Source organism: Lottia gigantea (assembly GCF_000327385.1).
Source record: "Lottia gigantea unplaced genomic scaffold LOTGIsca_149, whole genome shotgun sequence".
In the NCBI taxonomy this organism is placed as follows: domain Eukaryota; kingdom Metazoa; phylum Mollusca; class Gastropoda; family Lottiidae; genus Lottia; species Lottia gigantea.
The window spans coordinates 258,889-276,489 of NW_008707778.1; the positions used below are offsets into that span (position 1 = coordinate 258,889).

The 17,601-nt window shown below is 33.5% G+C and overlaps 2 protein-coding genes across 2 annotated transcripts; one reads left to right on the top strand and one right to left on the bottom strand.

Moving 5' to 3' along the window:
* Positions 1-1,234: 1,234 nt before the first annotated feature.
* LOTGIDRAFT_140609 (hypothetical protein) lies at positions 1,235-9,907 on the top strand (the record flags this gene model as incomplete). Its single annotated transcript, XM_009050302.1, has 12 exons — positions 1,235-1,405; positions 2,031-2,171; positions 4,394-4,468; positions 4,788-4,894; positions 5,451-5,549; positions 6,658-6,754; positions 6,936-7,008; positions 7,650-7,726; positions 8,217-8,385; positions 8,567-8,637; positions 8,847-8,936; positions 9,773-9,907. 12 exons carry the CDS (start codon positions 1,235-1,237, stop codon positions 9,905-9,907), a joined length of 1,305 nt encoding a protein of 434 aa, XP_009048550.1.
* A 3,391-nt stretch (positions 9,908-13,298) lies between these two features.
* Positions 13,299-16,555, bottom strand: LOTGIDRAFT_238515 (hypothetical protein; the record flags this gene model as incomplete). Its single annotated transcript, XM_009050303.1, has 4 exons — positions 13,299-13,958; positions 14,565-14,695; positions 15,206-15,351; positions 16,374-16,555. The coding sequence occupies 4 exons, from the start codon at positions 16,553-16,555 to the stop codon at positions 13,791-13,793; spliced, it is 627 nt and encodes a 208-aa protein (XP_009048551.1). The 3' UTR covers positions 13,299-13,790.
* Between the last annotated feature and the right edge of the window lie 1,046 nt (positions 16,556-17,601).

The following is a 17,601-nucleotide window of genomic DNA, read 5'->3' on the forward strand; positions in this document are numbered from 1 at the left end:
GAGAGCTCTCCACACTGCTCTTTTACGAGCGTAGGGTTCAGAGTTACAGCCATTTTTGGGAATCACAGTGGTCTGGAGGATTCCGGTGTAGCAAATAAAACACACCCTATATATGTCTTTTTTACATATCCAAGAATATGCTCAGATATTGTCGGTGAGATATGAACCCTATTATTGATCCTGTTTCTGAGACTAAAGTATGATTGGTCAAAAAGAATGGTGCATGTGTTCCTTTAAAAGTTATAGTTGTCTGAAATAGAAATGTACGAAAATCGCATAATTCCTTCAAAAATAACTAGGAATTTCTTTCTATATGCCTTTTTCTATATATCACAGAGTGCCTTAAAATGACAAGTTGTCATTTTAACATTCAAACGTGGATAATTCTGGACACACATGGATTTAAAGGGCGAAGGCTCAGCTATTGTCGGTGAGCTGTCTAAAGTTTAACGATGTATCTATAGCTAGACTGTGTACAATATGTTGACAAGATTTATGAATTTTTAACTTACTTTGGTTGAAATCGACAGGTCTTATAGATTTGCTTCTGTCGATTTGTTGTTTATACTGTGTAAACAAGAGTTAAGGCAAAAAAGTGAACAGAACAACAAATCCACACTAAAGCCCATTAATGCCAACACCTAGATGCGATTTTCGCAAATTTTTAATTGATCCGCGAGTAGTGAAAATTATGAAATTTTTCTCTGCCATTTTCCTGAAGACCATCAGTGATTTTATTTGCTGTCTCAGGCCATCAGTGATTTTATTGTCTCTCATGAACTGTTACACCTACATACAATCATTATGTACTGGTGGTGGACTGTGAATACGTAGTAAAAATAATAGTCCATGGTATGAACTAAAGTAAAATGCAACCTATGGTTCTCCTGCAATTCAATCTAATGTGTCAGCTGAGACTTTTGTCACTTCTAGTCTGATATGAATTTCTTATTTGATATTATTACGCCATTGGTCATTGCTGCCTAAGGAAATTGACTGAAGTGGTGTGAGTCAAAAATTTCACTCCTTGCAAGTGAGCTCTAAGCCTGCTGTAAAGCAAATAATTAGACAACTACAGCAGTAGTTATGTATATCCGTTATAGCTCTTATTTTGGCAACAAATCTCAATTTATTGAACGAAATTAAAAGTTCACATAAGAATTATTTTTCAGCTAACGCTATGCTCCATAATGATGACAGGGGACATATTGAAGAGTTTGATAAAGATGATGAAATGGGAGATAAAGATGATGAGGCAGGGGGTGCCAGCTCTGATGAAGACACTCTAACTTCCCATGAGAAGCGATGGTATGCCCTGAATAAAAGTCGAGGAGTGACGTTACTCATGTTGATGTCAGATGGAATGATACAACCAGGAAAACGAGTACTGAGCATTGACTATTTGGTATGTAGGACCACATATATCTAATCTAACAGCAGGTTAGAGCATTGGTTTTTTACGTGACATCATTTGCTGTGTTACGTCCAACAAATGGAGGTTGTGGGTTCAGATCTCGATTGGCAAGTGAAAGTTTGATGACCTTGAAAAAGTCATCTTTACACATAATTCCAGTTGACCAACTGTATGTGAATATGGATAATCCGGGAAAGATCAAGCCAAAAAAATGACGCCCTGTGTGCTACTGTTTGTGCACTTTATAAAACCTGCGACAGTTGGAAATAAAAAAACAGAGAAGGCTTATGCTGCAATCTCTGCAAAATTGCACACTGCCCATTTTCATGGGTGGATCGATGTATGACATAATACTTCATTCATTTCTTTTTATTTTTTCTGCTATACTCAATTGGTGCAATACATGAGAACTGCACATCAGACTTTATTTCTGAAAAGTACAGGTGGATAAAGTTGAGCACTATCAGTGGATAAAGAAATATTGAAAGGACTGTACCCCCTCATTGTTGTAAACGAATTCATAGATACCCCAATTGAAATAGGTTAAGGCTATTTTTCAGTTGTGGAGGCCAATGTGATCAAACCACTTGTTATTCTTATTATAATTTTTTAACAGGGAAGGCAGTTTTCAGCTGATCTATTAGAAACTGGTAAAATTAAAACTCATGATAATATATTTAATACACCAAGTGCCTGGGCTCGACATTGTAAACGAATTGTCAAACCTGATAAAAAATCTGGTTGTGGATGGGCTTCTGTAAGTAGATTTATATTTTATTGAAATTGTATAATTTTTATACGCCCATATACATGTATATTGCCGTCACCCACATCCGCCTGTTTGTCCGTCCGTCCATTATGCTCGTAACACTCTACAAGACACAATTCTTGACGTAATCACCCAAGGATGATCACTATTGAAAATCAGAAGAATCGTAAAATATTTAGTATAAGTTATTGCCCTTGTACTTGAAAACGCATTCAATTATTAGCTCGTAAACACTCTAGAAGGCACAATTCTTGAAGGATTTTGACAAAACTTGGCATGGGTGTTTGTTATCACCCAAGGATAAACCCTATTGAAAATCAGAAAAATCTAAAAATATTCAGTATGTGTTATTGCCATTGTTGTTGAAAACACGTTCAATTTTTAGTTTGTAAACACTCTAGAAGGCACAATTCTTGACAGATTATAACAAACCTTGGTATGATTGTTTGTTATCACCCAAGGATAAAGCCTATTGAAAATCAGAAAAATCGTAAATTATTTAGTATGAGTTATTGACTTTTTTCTTGAAAACTCATTCAATTTTTAGCTCTTAAAAGCTCTAGAAGGCATAATTCTTGACAGATTTTGATGAAACTTGGTGTGAATGTTTGTTATCACCCAAGGATAAAGCCTATTGAAAATCAGAAAAATTAAAAAATATTTAGTATGAGTTGTTCTTGAAAAGACGTTCAATTTTTAGCTTGTAAACACTCTAAAAGGCTCAATTCTTGACAGATTTTGACGAAACTGAGTGAAATTCTCTATTATCACCCATGGATGAATCAATAAAACCAAAATATGTTTCATAGGAGTTATTGACCTTGTTCTTGAAAATGTCAATGTCAATGTTGATTTGACTGTATTTACCAGTCATGTCTGACTAAAGTTCTCAATGTTGATTTGACTGTATTTACCATTCATGTCTGACTAAAGTTCTCAATGTTGATTTGACTGTATTTACCTGTCATGTCTGACTAAAGTTCTCAATGTTGATTTGGCTGTATTTACCAGTCATGTCTGACTAAAGTTCTCAATGTTGATTTGACTGTATTTACCAGTCATGTCTGACTAAAGTTCTCTATGTTGATTTGACTGTATTTACCTGTCATGTCTGACTAAAGTTCTCAAATGTTGATTTGGCTGTGTTTACCTGTCATGTCTGACTAAAGTTCTCAAATGTTGATTTGACTGTATTTACCAGTCATGTCTGACTAAAGTTCTCAATGTTGATTTGGCTGTGTTTACCGGTCATGTCTGACTAAAGTTCTCAAATGTTGATTTGACTGTATTTACCTGTCATGTCTGACTAAAGTTCTCAAATGTTGATTTGACTGTATTTACCTGTCATGTCTGACTAAAGTTCTCAAATGTTGATTTGACTGTATTTACAAGTCATATCACACTAAAGCTCTAGACTGTTGATTTGATTGTTTTTACAAGTCATATCATACTAGAGCTCTAGATTGATGATTTAGTTGTATTTACCATTCATATCGTACTAGAGCTCTAGACTGATGATTTAGTTGTATTTACCATTCATATCATACTAGAGCTCTAGATTGATGATTTAGTTGTATTTACCATTCATATCGTACTAGAGCTCTAGATTGATGATTTAGTTGTATTTACCATTCATATCGTACTAGAGCTCTAGACTGATGATTTAGTTGTATTTACCATTCATATCATACTAGAGCTCTAGATTGATGATTTAGTTGTATTTACCATTCATATCGTACTAGAGCTCTAGATTGATGATTTAGTTGTATTTACCATTCATATCGTACTAGAGCTCTAGACTGATGATTTAGTTGTATTTACCATTCATATCATACTAGAGCTCTAGATTGATGATTTAGTTGTATTTACCATTCATATCGTACTAGAGCTCTAGATTGATGATTTAGTTGTATTTACCATTCATATCGTACTAGAGCTCTAGATTGATGATTTAGTTGTATTTACCATTCATATCGTACTAGAGCTCTAGACTGATGATTTAGTTGTATTTACCATTCATATCGTACTAGAGCTCTAGATTGATGATTTAGTTGTATTTACCAGTCATATTTGCACTCATATAGAGCTCTAGACTGGTAATATTACATTAGACTCTAGACTGTGTATATGGTTGTATTTACAATATATTTATAATACAGTAATGATAGTTTTAGAATAACTTTAATAAGTTTATTATCTTCTTTTACAAGGTAAAATATAAAGGAACTAAGTTAGACACATGGAAATCTATTTGGTGTGGAAAACAACGAAATGACACTCCAAATGTCAAAATGGTAAAACTGATTATTTTTTTTAGGGTAAAAGGTATATGAAATGTTGGCAAAGCTATACAGTGTACAATGAGGATAAGTTTGCCATTTTTTTTCGATATTCAATGAATATACCAAATGAATGTTATATGCAATGAGAACTCTTATGCTAAGATTGTTATCCCAAATATCAATCGACATTATTAGCTATGTAGACTCCCTGAAAGAGATGTTGAGTTGGTTCACCTAGACTTATTCCTCTTTTTTCCAGTCCTTAAACTCAACAAATGGAAATCACAGTATGAGTGACAACAGTCTGCTTTCAACACCACAGGGCTATGATAACAAGCACTCTACACCACAGGGCTTTGACAATAAGCTTATAGAATCACCTCTCTCTACCAGTTCACCACTAAGTATGTACAATGGAACACCAAAAAAGTAAGCATACATTTATCCTTTATTATTTTCACATTATGTTTTTTTTTTATTCACTTTGTGTCCCTCATTCTCTTGAGCACTGCAAACTCTTTGAAAAGTTTCTAAGATGAACATCCCACATACCAAGAAAGATTTTAACAATGAAGACATTCTCTATGGAAAAGGGAGCCTTTGTGGCTCACTGAGTTAGATACTTGCTAACTGAAGGTCCAGGGTTCAATCCTGGGAAAGGCTGAGATAATACCTTTGGATTTTATCAGGTTGCCTCCTGTCAGTGTTAAAGATCCCTTGACAATTTGAAATTAAAAAAGAGTTGATTTATATTGCTATCCTGGAAAATATTCTCTCATTGAACATTGGCATTTCCCATCTTTATTAGTCCAATTAGGTACTGAAAAATAGGACATAAAACTCCCATCATATTTTCCAAGGAATACCAAATATACATTTAACTATGTGGATTCTGAAAGCTACGCTGACTGAATTTTTTTATTTGGATACATATACTTTGAAATCTATAAGCATGCAGTCAAATCATTGTCACATTTTATTTCAGGCCTTTATCCAATTATTTTGCTGATGACATACAAGAAGAAGGTATGTTTAGATATTATAGACCCATCTCCTTTTGTCTGTTAGGACCAGCATTGAGCATGTACCTAAAGAAAACGAATGGCCACCATTGTTTGAATGTATTATGCAAGATTGAAACACTCCTGGTGATGGTTGATTCTGAAAATCAAATAGCTATTCAAAAACTTACAGACCAATGCAAGTTCATTTGACTTTTAATTGAATGTTTAAAAAAAGGAAAAAAAAATCATCTATATTTTTCAAAAATAATACATTCATCTTTCCCTGATTATCCATAGCCAATTACAGCAGGGTCAACATGAATTATTGTTTAGTTTTTTATTCTGATTGACTGATTCCTACGGTGACAGATTAGAACCCAATAACCAAGCTAATGACATAAAGATTCTAACACTCTAACAGACTGAGCTACAGACTGTCCTTTTTGTTTTCAGCATTAAATCTTTCCCTCCATAATTCTGATGAAAATAAAAATGTTATATCCAATGTAAAGAAAGGATTTAAATTTGAAGTCAATGGAAGTTGTAATAGGCCTAGTGTAAGATATGATACAATTGGTAAATGCAGCATTGACATGTAAGTTACAATCATATTTACAACTATTTTCATAGTTACAACCTTATTTTGAGCCTTTAATTGATTGAGATTGATTGATTGAAATGGGGTTTTGAAAGAATCAATTTGTACTATTCCAATTTTTCAGTCAGATTTTTGTTGGTCTTGCAATTCCACAAAACTAAGTATATTATGATGTCACTATTGACCATGACCATTTCAAACCAACCCTAATAATGCAATATATACATATGGCTTCTACTATGTGATGTTAACATTATAAGTTTTTGAGTTATATTACTTGGAGTTCAGGATATATGAAGTTGTATTTCATTTACACTCAGTATTCAAAGGGTTAAGATATTATTAGCACTTTTTATAGAATTGTATTACTTATATTTCAATTATTAGTATATTAGATATATACTATAAAAAAAAAATGTTTCAAAAAATGTTTAACTGAAATAAAATCGAGATTTTAAGAAAGCAAATTGATTAATTTAATGAACTATATTAGAACTAGTTATTGATTGACCAACACTAAAATTGGGATAAGTTTTTGTAAAACTGGCACCTAGTCTTCTCTGTTTTTAAAATATTTGTGTTTTTTTCAGAGATCCCAACACCCTGGTTATTTGTGAATCATTTAGTAAATATAACCATCAACAGCCTTTCACAGTTTCCATGACAACCAATGCCATGTTGTTAATGGTAAGTCATCATTTTTTATCCTTAAAATTTTCCTTTTGGGCAAGCAAATATAAAAATAACTCTTTTTTTGTTGTTCTTATGAAGATACAAAACAGTATGTAGTGAGGAAATATGACACATACTGACACACAGATTGCTTTTAGAGAGAAACCACAGTTCGTAATGGTGATCTATTTTTCAGGATTTTCATAGTCATTTGACCCATTCAGAGATTGTAGGTTACTTGGGTGGAAAATGGGATGCCACATCACAACGTATGTACCATTACAGAAATTTTCTTTATCTTTAAATTTAATGAATGAGATAAAAATTAAGATGTAGCAATTTGATTTGTTAAAATAACCATCATGAATTTTAAATATTGACCAATTGGATGGCTTGAAGAGTGCAAATCTTAAAGAAAAACTAAATTCAAGATCATTATTAAAGATTGACCAATCAAATGATTAGAAAACTTAAATCATCCCTAGTGAAAGGAATATATCAAGGTTAAGAAATCAAAAAGGAAATATCTTGGAAAGCAAGCCAAGTCTATGAATGAGAAATTTGATGACATATACTGTATGCTTAGAATGACAAATAATTCTAACACTAATGCGCCATTTTTGGGGATTGATATGAGTCTTGATACATGTAAATAGTCTTCAGATGTACTTCCTTCAAAAATATCTCAAACTAGTAATTTATTATCCTATTTCTATAGATGTCTTTCCTATATATGGCAGTGTCTCATAAAGAGATGACATGTCTTTATAACTAACTAATAATTCTAGAAAAGAGACTATTGCAGTCAAGGTATAAGTTTATAATAGGTTGACATTGTAAAGTTGGTGTTAGAAGGCTCATATGGAGTTTATTTCAAAATCTAATGAGGAGGTGAATTATAACATTGTAGATATGAGCATACGACAAATTTACCCATGTCGGTGTCGTCTTGGTGATAAAGATAGAGCACCTATCATAGAAGAGGAGGTATGTTCTTTTTATTGATATGAGCAGAGCTTCTGCCCTTGAAACATATCAGTTAAACATTTAATGGTCCAACTTTATAAGTTTGGTTTGGTTAGGAGTCTGCTGGGGTCTTTTCTATGAAGCAGGGCGTTCTACTGGGACAAAAAACAGACATGCTGAGCATGTTGAAATTACTTGACTGTTGCATTTAAAGTGTTCGTGTTTCAGAGAGACTTGACTTTAGTTGCCTATATGGTTAATGATAAGTGAATAATGATTTTGACTATAAAGATATCATTTTGAAATTTTATTGAGCCATTACTTTTTCTACTCTTCATCAAAAGACAGATAGCATAGAGTGGCCTGTATTGTTATTAAAATTGGGATTAATAATGTTTGATTTCATAATTCTGCATTGAACATTTCCGGCGGGGCTGCATCAATGAAAATATTTCAGATTGGCCAACTCTTTTATATAAGAATTAAAATTAAACCATTATTTGTATTCTAGATTAAACGACATATGTCACAGAGTGGCCTGGGTTTAGTAGGTTGGTATCACAGCCATCCTCACAGTCCTGCAGACCCATCTTTAAAAGATATTGGATGTCAGATGATGTATCAGTTAAAAATGAAGGGAAGTGGTCATAACTATCACCCTTGTATAGGATTTATTGTCTGTAAGTTTTTATCTTGGCCCTTTTTTTATTAAAGATATGGAGAGGTACATTCTTTTTCTAAGACCATCTGATGTTAAAAAAATATATAAAATAACACATTATGTTTTAACAGGAAAAACTGGGTGCACAAGTATGTTTTGGGTTTTGAAAATGTTGATTAGTTTCTGAATGTTTATTGCAGCTCCATATGACAAGACGAGATACAAGGAGGCCTGTCAAATACAAGGATATTGGGTTATGCCCCCTCTAGAAGTAAATATTATCTCTTAATATCTGAAATGTCCAGGTTTTAACCTTACAATATTTTGATGAACATTTTTTAAGTCATTGAATTCGTCCTTTTGACCATACAAATCTTTGTTATGTTTTTCCCGTAGACGTATAACTTTGTGTGGCAAGCTATCTTAGAAAATTGTGAACACTCTAGTATGATTATGATATAAACCCACTTTGTATTATAGAACCGTCCAAGTGATTATGGTATTCCTATGAATATGAAGTACAATGTTTATCAAAATGAATCTTTAACTGAAGAGCTACTCACAGAAATGGTGAGATTTTTTTATAATTTAGTTGCAGCACCACTGGGGTTACAGGGGGGCCCCCCACAAAAAAATGGTTGCTCTCCTAATTGTACCACCAGTTAATGTGAAATTTACAAATATGATTTTTATCTGTTTTTGCCCCAAAATATTTGTCAGAATGCATCAAATTTAAACTCCAGACAATGACTCCTCCATAGAGTTGCCACATTTCAGCCTTGACAGTTGTCTCCTCATGGAGTCATTCTGCCCCCTATTTGTACCTCAGTCTCCAGGCGCTGCTATTATTTAGTTATTATTTGGGATAAACAGTCATTTAGGCACACTATTAGTCATGCAGAAATACCTTGTACCAAAGATTAGTAAGAAGCGTGCCTTAATCACAGTGCCTAAATGAATATGTGCCTTATTGAAGTAATGTCTAAATCAATGTGTGAAAATAACGCTGCACCAAAATGACTTTGTGACGAATGTTAGTGTATATGTATGTGGTGTTGTGCTTTGTTTACATGACCTCATTCCCGTTCTACCAATGTGATTGGTCAAATTTAAATAGCACCAATCACGAAGTGTAGTGGGCTTAGTTTAATACAGGTTAACAAGACCAAGTCAAAATTCGTATTTGTGATACCATGCACAATTTCAAGCTAAACCAACTTCGTCTTATACCTTGACTGTAATAGCCACATTTCTTGTTTCATGAAATGTAGCAACTTGATTTGATTGAACGCCATCTAAAACAGCCAATCAGAGCCCTCTACATAAAGGCTGTAAACATTATGTTTATGATTGCTGTATTCACTAAGTCCAACCAAATCACAAACTTCCATGATACATATTTGTAGAAAAAGTTGGTACAGTTTTATCAAGGGAGTGAGGATCTGGTTAAATATAGGGATGAGTGGAGGCCATCAGTTACTTATTTACAGAAAATTAAGGTATGTCCTTTCACACAACGTGATTTTGATAAGAAAAATTAATTAATTTGCATTTTTGTCATTTACCCAATAAGGGACAAAATATTACTTTGGAAAACTGTGTTCATTAGTTCATATAGGGGCCACTTGATTGGTGAGTTCTGCACCTTTCACGATTAATGGAATCAACATGACATTCAATAAAACAGAATGTTTTCCACGTGTGCTGAAAAAATAGTTTCTATTTATTTTATCTAAAAATTAAGTGTTGTGAATTGTACTGGGATGTGTATATCTTTATTTGACTGAAAAAAAACTCTGGGGTGTAAAACTCGCTTTTGTTGAACTCAACAGGAAGCTACAACAATAACAAGTAAAATTTTAAAAAATGTTTATTCTACCTCAGAATTTTCCTGATTGCTCAGGGCATTGTGCGATGTTTTTATATCCTTTTAATTTTATTTCAGTGTTCAATGTCAATCAGACTTCCTAAAGATCAGTCAGAAACCAGTTCGCTGTTAGATTTTATACAAGATTTATTAATCACGCTTAAATAGATCAAAATACTCACTGAAAATCTCACCAGTAAAACTCACTGAAAACACTCACCAAAATACCAAATTTTAGAAAATAAAGTTCATAGGCTTGCCCTTATCATACAATAGTACACCCAGTGATTTCTTGTGTCTACAAGCTAACAATGTAGACCAAAAATACAACTTCTGGTATATAACCCAGAGTTAGGTGATGTCTGATGTTTCTATAAACAGACAATAGTACAACAGTGGAACATCCTGAAGAATATTACCAAGAGTTGTGAAGTCTGATAATATAGATATTGTTGATGTTTAGATGACCAATCAGAAGTAAACAGCACCCCAAATCAGCATATCATATTTTGTGTTCTTAGAAATCAAAATTTCATATAATGAAAATTGAAGACAGTCTTCCCTAATATAGCATGTCTTTAAACTGCTAATATTTCAAGCATTCAAAACATAGCAAAACAAAAATGGTTGTCATCTATTTTATTAGAATTTTTCTGTTGTATATTATAAGGATTTCATAGAAGGTAGCTTTGTACATATTTTCATGTTTTCTCATGTTGAACAACTGTGCTTTATACTAGTTAACTCTAAAGTCAAACATTCAGATTTAGACAAATTATCTGAAAGACCAGATAAGCATTATTTATACATATTTTATATAATTTATTATGTCTTCCATAGGTTCATGGTTTTCCATTTTAAGAAATGTTAATGATCATAATCTGAAGACCACAGGGTTGTGAGTCAGTATCAAAATTCAAAACCAGCAGCAGATACTACAGTTACATCAATCTAATTGCAATTAGATTACAAATTAGTTTTGTTTTTATTTTCTTATAGTATTCATTGTAATCTAACAAGATGTATATCAAGGTCGTGTACTGGTGGTACAAGTTATTTATATTAATTTATCATGCCTCACTCTCCAACCAATCAGAATCACTTTTAGAGCAATTATTGGCAGTCTCATATTTAGACACAGAATCTGCATGATGCGGTGTGATTGGTTGAAATGAACACCAATAGTATGCGACCTTGTTATAAATCTTTTTAGATTACAATGGAGAGTGAAAATAACAAAAAGAAATTGTTATCTTCTTTTAATTAAATTGACTTTCACATAAAACTTGAACAGATTGACCAATTACTATTGTTACCATACAGAATTATACAATATTGATTGAGGAATTTTATTGGCCAAGAACTTAATAGGCAACGAATCAAATTAAGTTATGTGAAAACTTACTTTCTAGTTAAAGGATTAGTAGTTAAAACGACTGCCAAGCTTTACGGTCGAAGATGTGTTAAAATGCACTGCTATAGCAAGCATTGCTTTATATTTCATTGAAAACTTGTATTATTTTGTATAATTCTGTATTATACATTGCATCTTTATAATCAAAACAGGACAATATCCCACTAAATGCCTTGACTACAGTCATCTTAATTCTCAGACATTCAGTGAAAAATCAAAACTAAAAGAGTAGGTGGACACTCATCTAAATATTTCCTTTACCAGCTGATATAATTCAGTTTCAGCTATTTAGTCAAATTGTAATTCCAAAAACAGCAATGGATGTCTATCAGCTTTTAAAGTGTTGGTAGATTATCAAAGGCATTTATTGGGATAATGCCTATTTAAGTGCCTTTTTTCTTTGTTGTATTGTATGTTTTTTATAAAACTTGACTGTGTTTTGATATCCCAATCTTTATGTGAAACCAACATTTTGTTTTGGGATTATAGCATAATGTGTAATGTAATTTTATGTATTATCTTGATGTCAATGTTACAGACACAGCAAGTACAACCTGATGTCAATGTTACAGGCACAGCGAGTACAACCTGTTGTCAATGTTACAGGCACAGCGAGTACAACCTGACGTCAATGTTACAGACACAGCGAGTACAACCTAACATCAATGTTACAGGCACAGCGAGTACAACCTGATGTCAATGTTACAGGCACAGTGGGTACAACCTGATGTCAATGTTACAGACACAGCGAGTACAACCTGTCAATGTCACAGAGACTTCGATTGAACTGACATGCCATGCTCCATCACAGACACAGCAAGCAAGACCTGAGATCAATATCATAGACTTCGAGAGTGAATTATGACTATGCAATAATGAATAAATATATATTCAAAGTAGCTTTTTCATGGGCAAAAAGAGGTACAAGCTAGAAGTGAAAAAAAAAAAATGTTATTTTTTTATTTATTAAAAATAGTCAGTTTGATACATAAAACTGGAAGATCATATTAAAAGTTACTGTAACCCATCCCCACCCTCAAGACCCTACCCAAAATTGACTGTAACCCACCCGCACCCTCAAAACCCTCCCCAAAATTGACTGTAATGCACCCTTAAGACCCTCCCCAAAATTGACTAACCAACCCTCAATTCCCTCCCTAAAATTGACAAAGTTACTGCAACCCACCACCAAGACCCTCCCCAAAATTGACTGTCACCCATCCGCATCCTTAAGACCCCCCCAAAATTGACTGTAACCCACCCGCACCCCCAAGACCCTCCCCAAAATTGACTGTTACCCATCCGCCCCTTGAGACCCTCTGCAAAATTGACTAACCCACACCCTTAAGATCCTCCCCAAAATTGACTAACCCACCCTCAAGACCCTTCCTAAAATTGACAAAGTTACTGTGCCCTATTCCCCATCCTCAAGACCTTCCTCAAATTTTAACAAATTTCTTATCCACTTCTTCCCTTTAATTATGGTTCCCGGTCTGTACAGACCGCCAATTACTGTCCAGGTTTCCTGATAATAATTCCCTATTTAAAACTAGACTAGAAACCCTTGACCCATATTACTATTAACTTTCATACACAATACTAACATACAACATATTAGGATTATTCTGGCAATAGGCAAATAGTATTTATCTTACATTTGAAGACAAAAATTAAGGAATCTTGAAACATTTTAAAAGTTCTGCCAAACAAGTTCAAGCCAATTAGTCATTTATTAAAATTGCAGTCCAAGTCAACCATGACTGGCAAATACTAATCAATAATCCTAATATAAAACAAACCCTAATATGCTGCCTAGTTCAATGGTGGTTTGTGGACATGATATGAATATGGTCTCGTGTCATGAAAAAGCACAAGATACCTCACAAAAAAGGATTTCCCAGTAAGTATTCTCCTTTCCAAATATGGCTACCTAAGTGAAATATTACTTTGATGAAAACTTAAAATTCTCATTTCCATTTTCAGCAAATTCAAGTTGTGAAATCATAATAGAACAGAAGACTAAATTCACATTCACCTTGCCACAATGTCAGTTTCCAAATTTGTTTAAAAGCCATTTTAACACTAAATGACCATTCAACTTTCATACACACAAGCAGTCAATATAAATAAAACTAAATTTGGATTATAATTCGTCGTGTTTTGGTCCACTAAATTCTTCATGTGAGATGAATCCATCCTTGTCTTTATCTTCATGTTCCATAATTTCTTTAATCATATTGTCATGTTGCTCTTCTTGACCCTCCGTGGGGGCGTTGTGTTTAGTAGCTTGCTCTTTTAAATAACCAGCGATCTGAAAGAAAATTTCAATTTCTATGACCTTTTTAAGTTTTCAATGCAACAGAGGCAAATGCATATTTAAGTATAATTCTAATATTTTTCAAAACAAGCACAATCGATTTTCATTATGTGGCCTTCGAGTTAAAATGAATCAATAAAAACAGATTCAATACAAGGCCTATACATTACAAAATTCCATCTTTCTCACAAAAAAAGCAAAAAGATTGAGAAAAATGAGCCCTCTCCCTCCATTTAATGCTACATACAGGACAACAGAATCCTTTACATGCAATGTTTTGTATCAATGAAACTATTTGCTGAAAGACTCCTTTCCTAAATTATATTCCAAGAAATTCAGCATGCTTGATCAAGGGTTATATACAAAAAGACCACCTTGAAAAATAAAAATCTATGACTATCTACACTTATAACACCATGCAATTTGCCGTACTACATCTACTTTTGACGACATTCACAAATTTTCAAATGTGTGCAAACCTGTTTACAGCAAAGCTACAATAAAACTTAGTACAAAATTCCACAAGAAGTCATAAACATATGTCCCAGCAGTATTTGCCAACCCATCACCAAAATCAGACAGTGCGGTCTGTAGTCCTACCTCATCCACAGAAAGTTGGTTATCGCTGTTGGCATCTATCTCTTTAAAAACATTGGGTGGGGCTTCACCATCAGAGATATCAACTAATTCTACATCGAAAAATAATTTGGCATTTGGGGGAATGGCATCGCCTAAAAAAAAGGAATATTGAAATAATCAAATAATTATAAGCTTACTTAAGGTGGGGGTCTGGTTGAATTCAAAATAGAAGCACTGGTGGTGTTATTACAAAATATATAGTAGCCTAAAGAACTTTAGACTGATCCTGAAAATCAATTACAAAGAATAGAAGAGATATATCGCAAGGTCATGCAGTAACAACATTTAATGATGATCATTACATAGTTATTTCATAGGGAAACCACAGTTTCTAAAACTGTAAAATCTTGCATAAAGAGAAAAATATTGGTAAAAGGTATTGATTGTAAAGACGCTATCTTATCTTTTTTGTGTATTTGTAGGTTACTGATATCCCTACCATAAGAGTTCTTATATACCATCAACAACTTCAGCAATGGGGATGTAATAAAATGCTAAGAAAATCTGATTGAAAATTGGAATAGTGCAGATTGATACTATCAGAGGCCCCAAACACATAAAAAAATTTTGAATCACTATTAACAATCCGTCATTCGACTTACCTGCACCAGAAGCACCATATCCCAATTCTGAGGGAACAACAAGTTTTCTTTTTTCACCTACACACATATCCAATAAACCTTGATCCCAGCCCTTAATAACTTGTCCTACGCCCAACTGGAAGGAAAAGGGTTGACCATGATCTTTGCTGGAAAGAAATTTCAAAATGTCTTGAGTAAATTTATTTTATGAAATGGTAAAAGAAGTTCTTTTCTAAACTTTAGCAAAGTATGAACTGTAGTCAAGGGACTTTAACAACCAGCTTTGTTTATTATGTCAAAGTTGTGATGGTAGATTATTCTCAAATTGACATTATCTGTACATTCATATCATCATTTTCATAATTTAAAACTATTAAGAATGTTGTCTCATACATTGACCGCAATAGCCACCTTCCTAATATTATTGAATGCAGCAATTTTATTGGACTGTACGCCAACAATTAAAACCAATCAGAGCCCTTGACATAACATTTTGGCTTATGGTGTACACACTTTCTTTCGAGGGCTGTATTCTATCATGTACAATCCGATGCAAATCGCTGCTTTGACTAACATGGTTAATACTAGAATAGCTGCTATTGCAGTCAAGGTATAAAACAGAGTTTGAAGAGGACGTTCCATATATTACTAGGTTCATAAGCATTTTCTGATTTACCAAACAAAACATATACACAAATGCAAGTATGATGATTGAAAATCATGTGACAAAAAGTATGGTCATGGTCACAAAAACAAGCCAACTGGGTTCATCTGGGAAAGAGATGGAATTATGACTGCAGAGAGGATGCCCTCTGAATTGCATCACTAATTCCGCAAACAACCTCTGACCCTGATCATACAAGTCAGAGCAACAACAATCAACTGTGTAGAATTTCGCTCTGTGTATGGACACCGTTCATTGATTGCTCACTTACCACATGTGAAATCTTGTTCTGGTCTTTGTAATAGTATATCATATAATATCACCATATCAGAAAATCTGATATTACAAGATAAGTGATATTACTGAAACTCCGATATGACAAACTACGAATGCCTGTGGGTGGATATTTCCAACTAGATTATGGAGGAATTCTCCCACTTCCATAATTGATGACACATTCATTGAATTTAAAAAAAATCTGAACATATGTTTTGTTAAAGTTTAAATAAAATAACACGTTTTTACCTCGAATCGAATTTCTTGCCATCCTCTAAGGTGCCTGTGTATTGCATCTGCAGGTTGTCCAACTTTTTAGATTTTCGTTCACAATTTTCTGGCTTCTCGACCACCTCGATTTTAAGTTCATCGTTTGCATAACAGTAACAAACGTACGCTAGGAAAACTGCTAAGATCTTGATAGACGCCATCTTAACCCAATTTGATGCACAGAGACCGAGTAAAACACACGTTTTGTGATTTAATAGAGGGCTGAATTATTTATTAGCCGAATGGTCGCCCCCTTTTCTACGTGGCGAGCTATGAAAATGACAGGATACCGGTCAAGATTTTCTCACCAATTGATTGGTTGAGAGATATTTTCTATTTCTCTGATTGGATGAAACATTATGCCAACTTGAATCTGATTGGTTACATAATTATTGATACTAATAATTGATTGGTCATTCAAAATGTATTTTTAGTTACAGTCCACGTGTAGTATAAGCCACGTGTTTTATTGCCTCAGGGTAAACAAAGGAGGAAAGCTGATATTTCGATCAAAAAATAATCAATGAAATTTAATTTGGACTAGATGATGAAGCATACTTTCATTTTCTTTTGTTTATTTTCGTTGTAATAAATGACTACATTTTTATATTTTGAAGGCTAGCATGGGTTAAATTTGGGCCTATCCACTTTAAATTAATCTATGAATGTATGCGAGATATCCCGATAAAGTTTCAAAGATAGCACGGATGAAAAAAAAAACCTTTATTTAATTCAAAGATAGATAGGCAATGTAATATACGCCCACTGGCAGCTTTCATTTTAAATAAAAATATTTGGCAGTACAGGATATCAGTCTGAAATATTCAACCTTCAGACACACTTCTTTCAAACTTTTTGAGTCAAAATATGATAATTGAACCCTCTATTCTAGAGCATTTACAAGCTAAAAATTGAACACACTTTCAATAATCATTTTTTGATTTTCTTCTGATTTCAATAGGGTTCATCCTTGGTTGATTATTAACACTCACACCAAGTTTCATCAAAATCCATCAGGAATTGTGCCTTCTAAAGTGTTTACCAGCTAAAGATTGAATGCGTTTTCAAGAACAAGGGCAATAACTCATACTAAATATTTTCTGATTTTTCTGATATTCAATAGGGATCATCCTTAGATGATAACAAACATTCACACCAAGTTGTGTCAAAATCTGTCCAGAATTGAACCTTCTAGAGCCTTTACAAG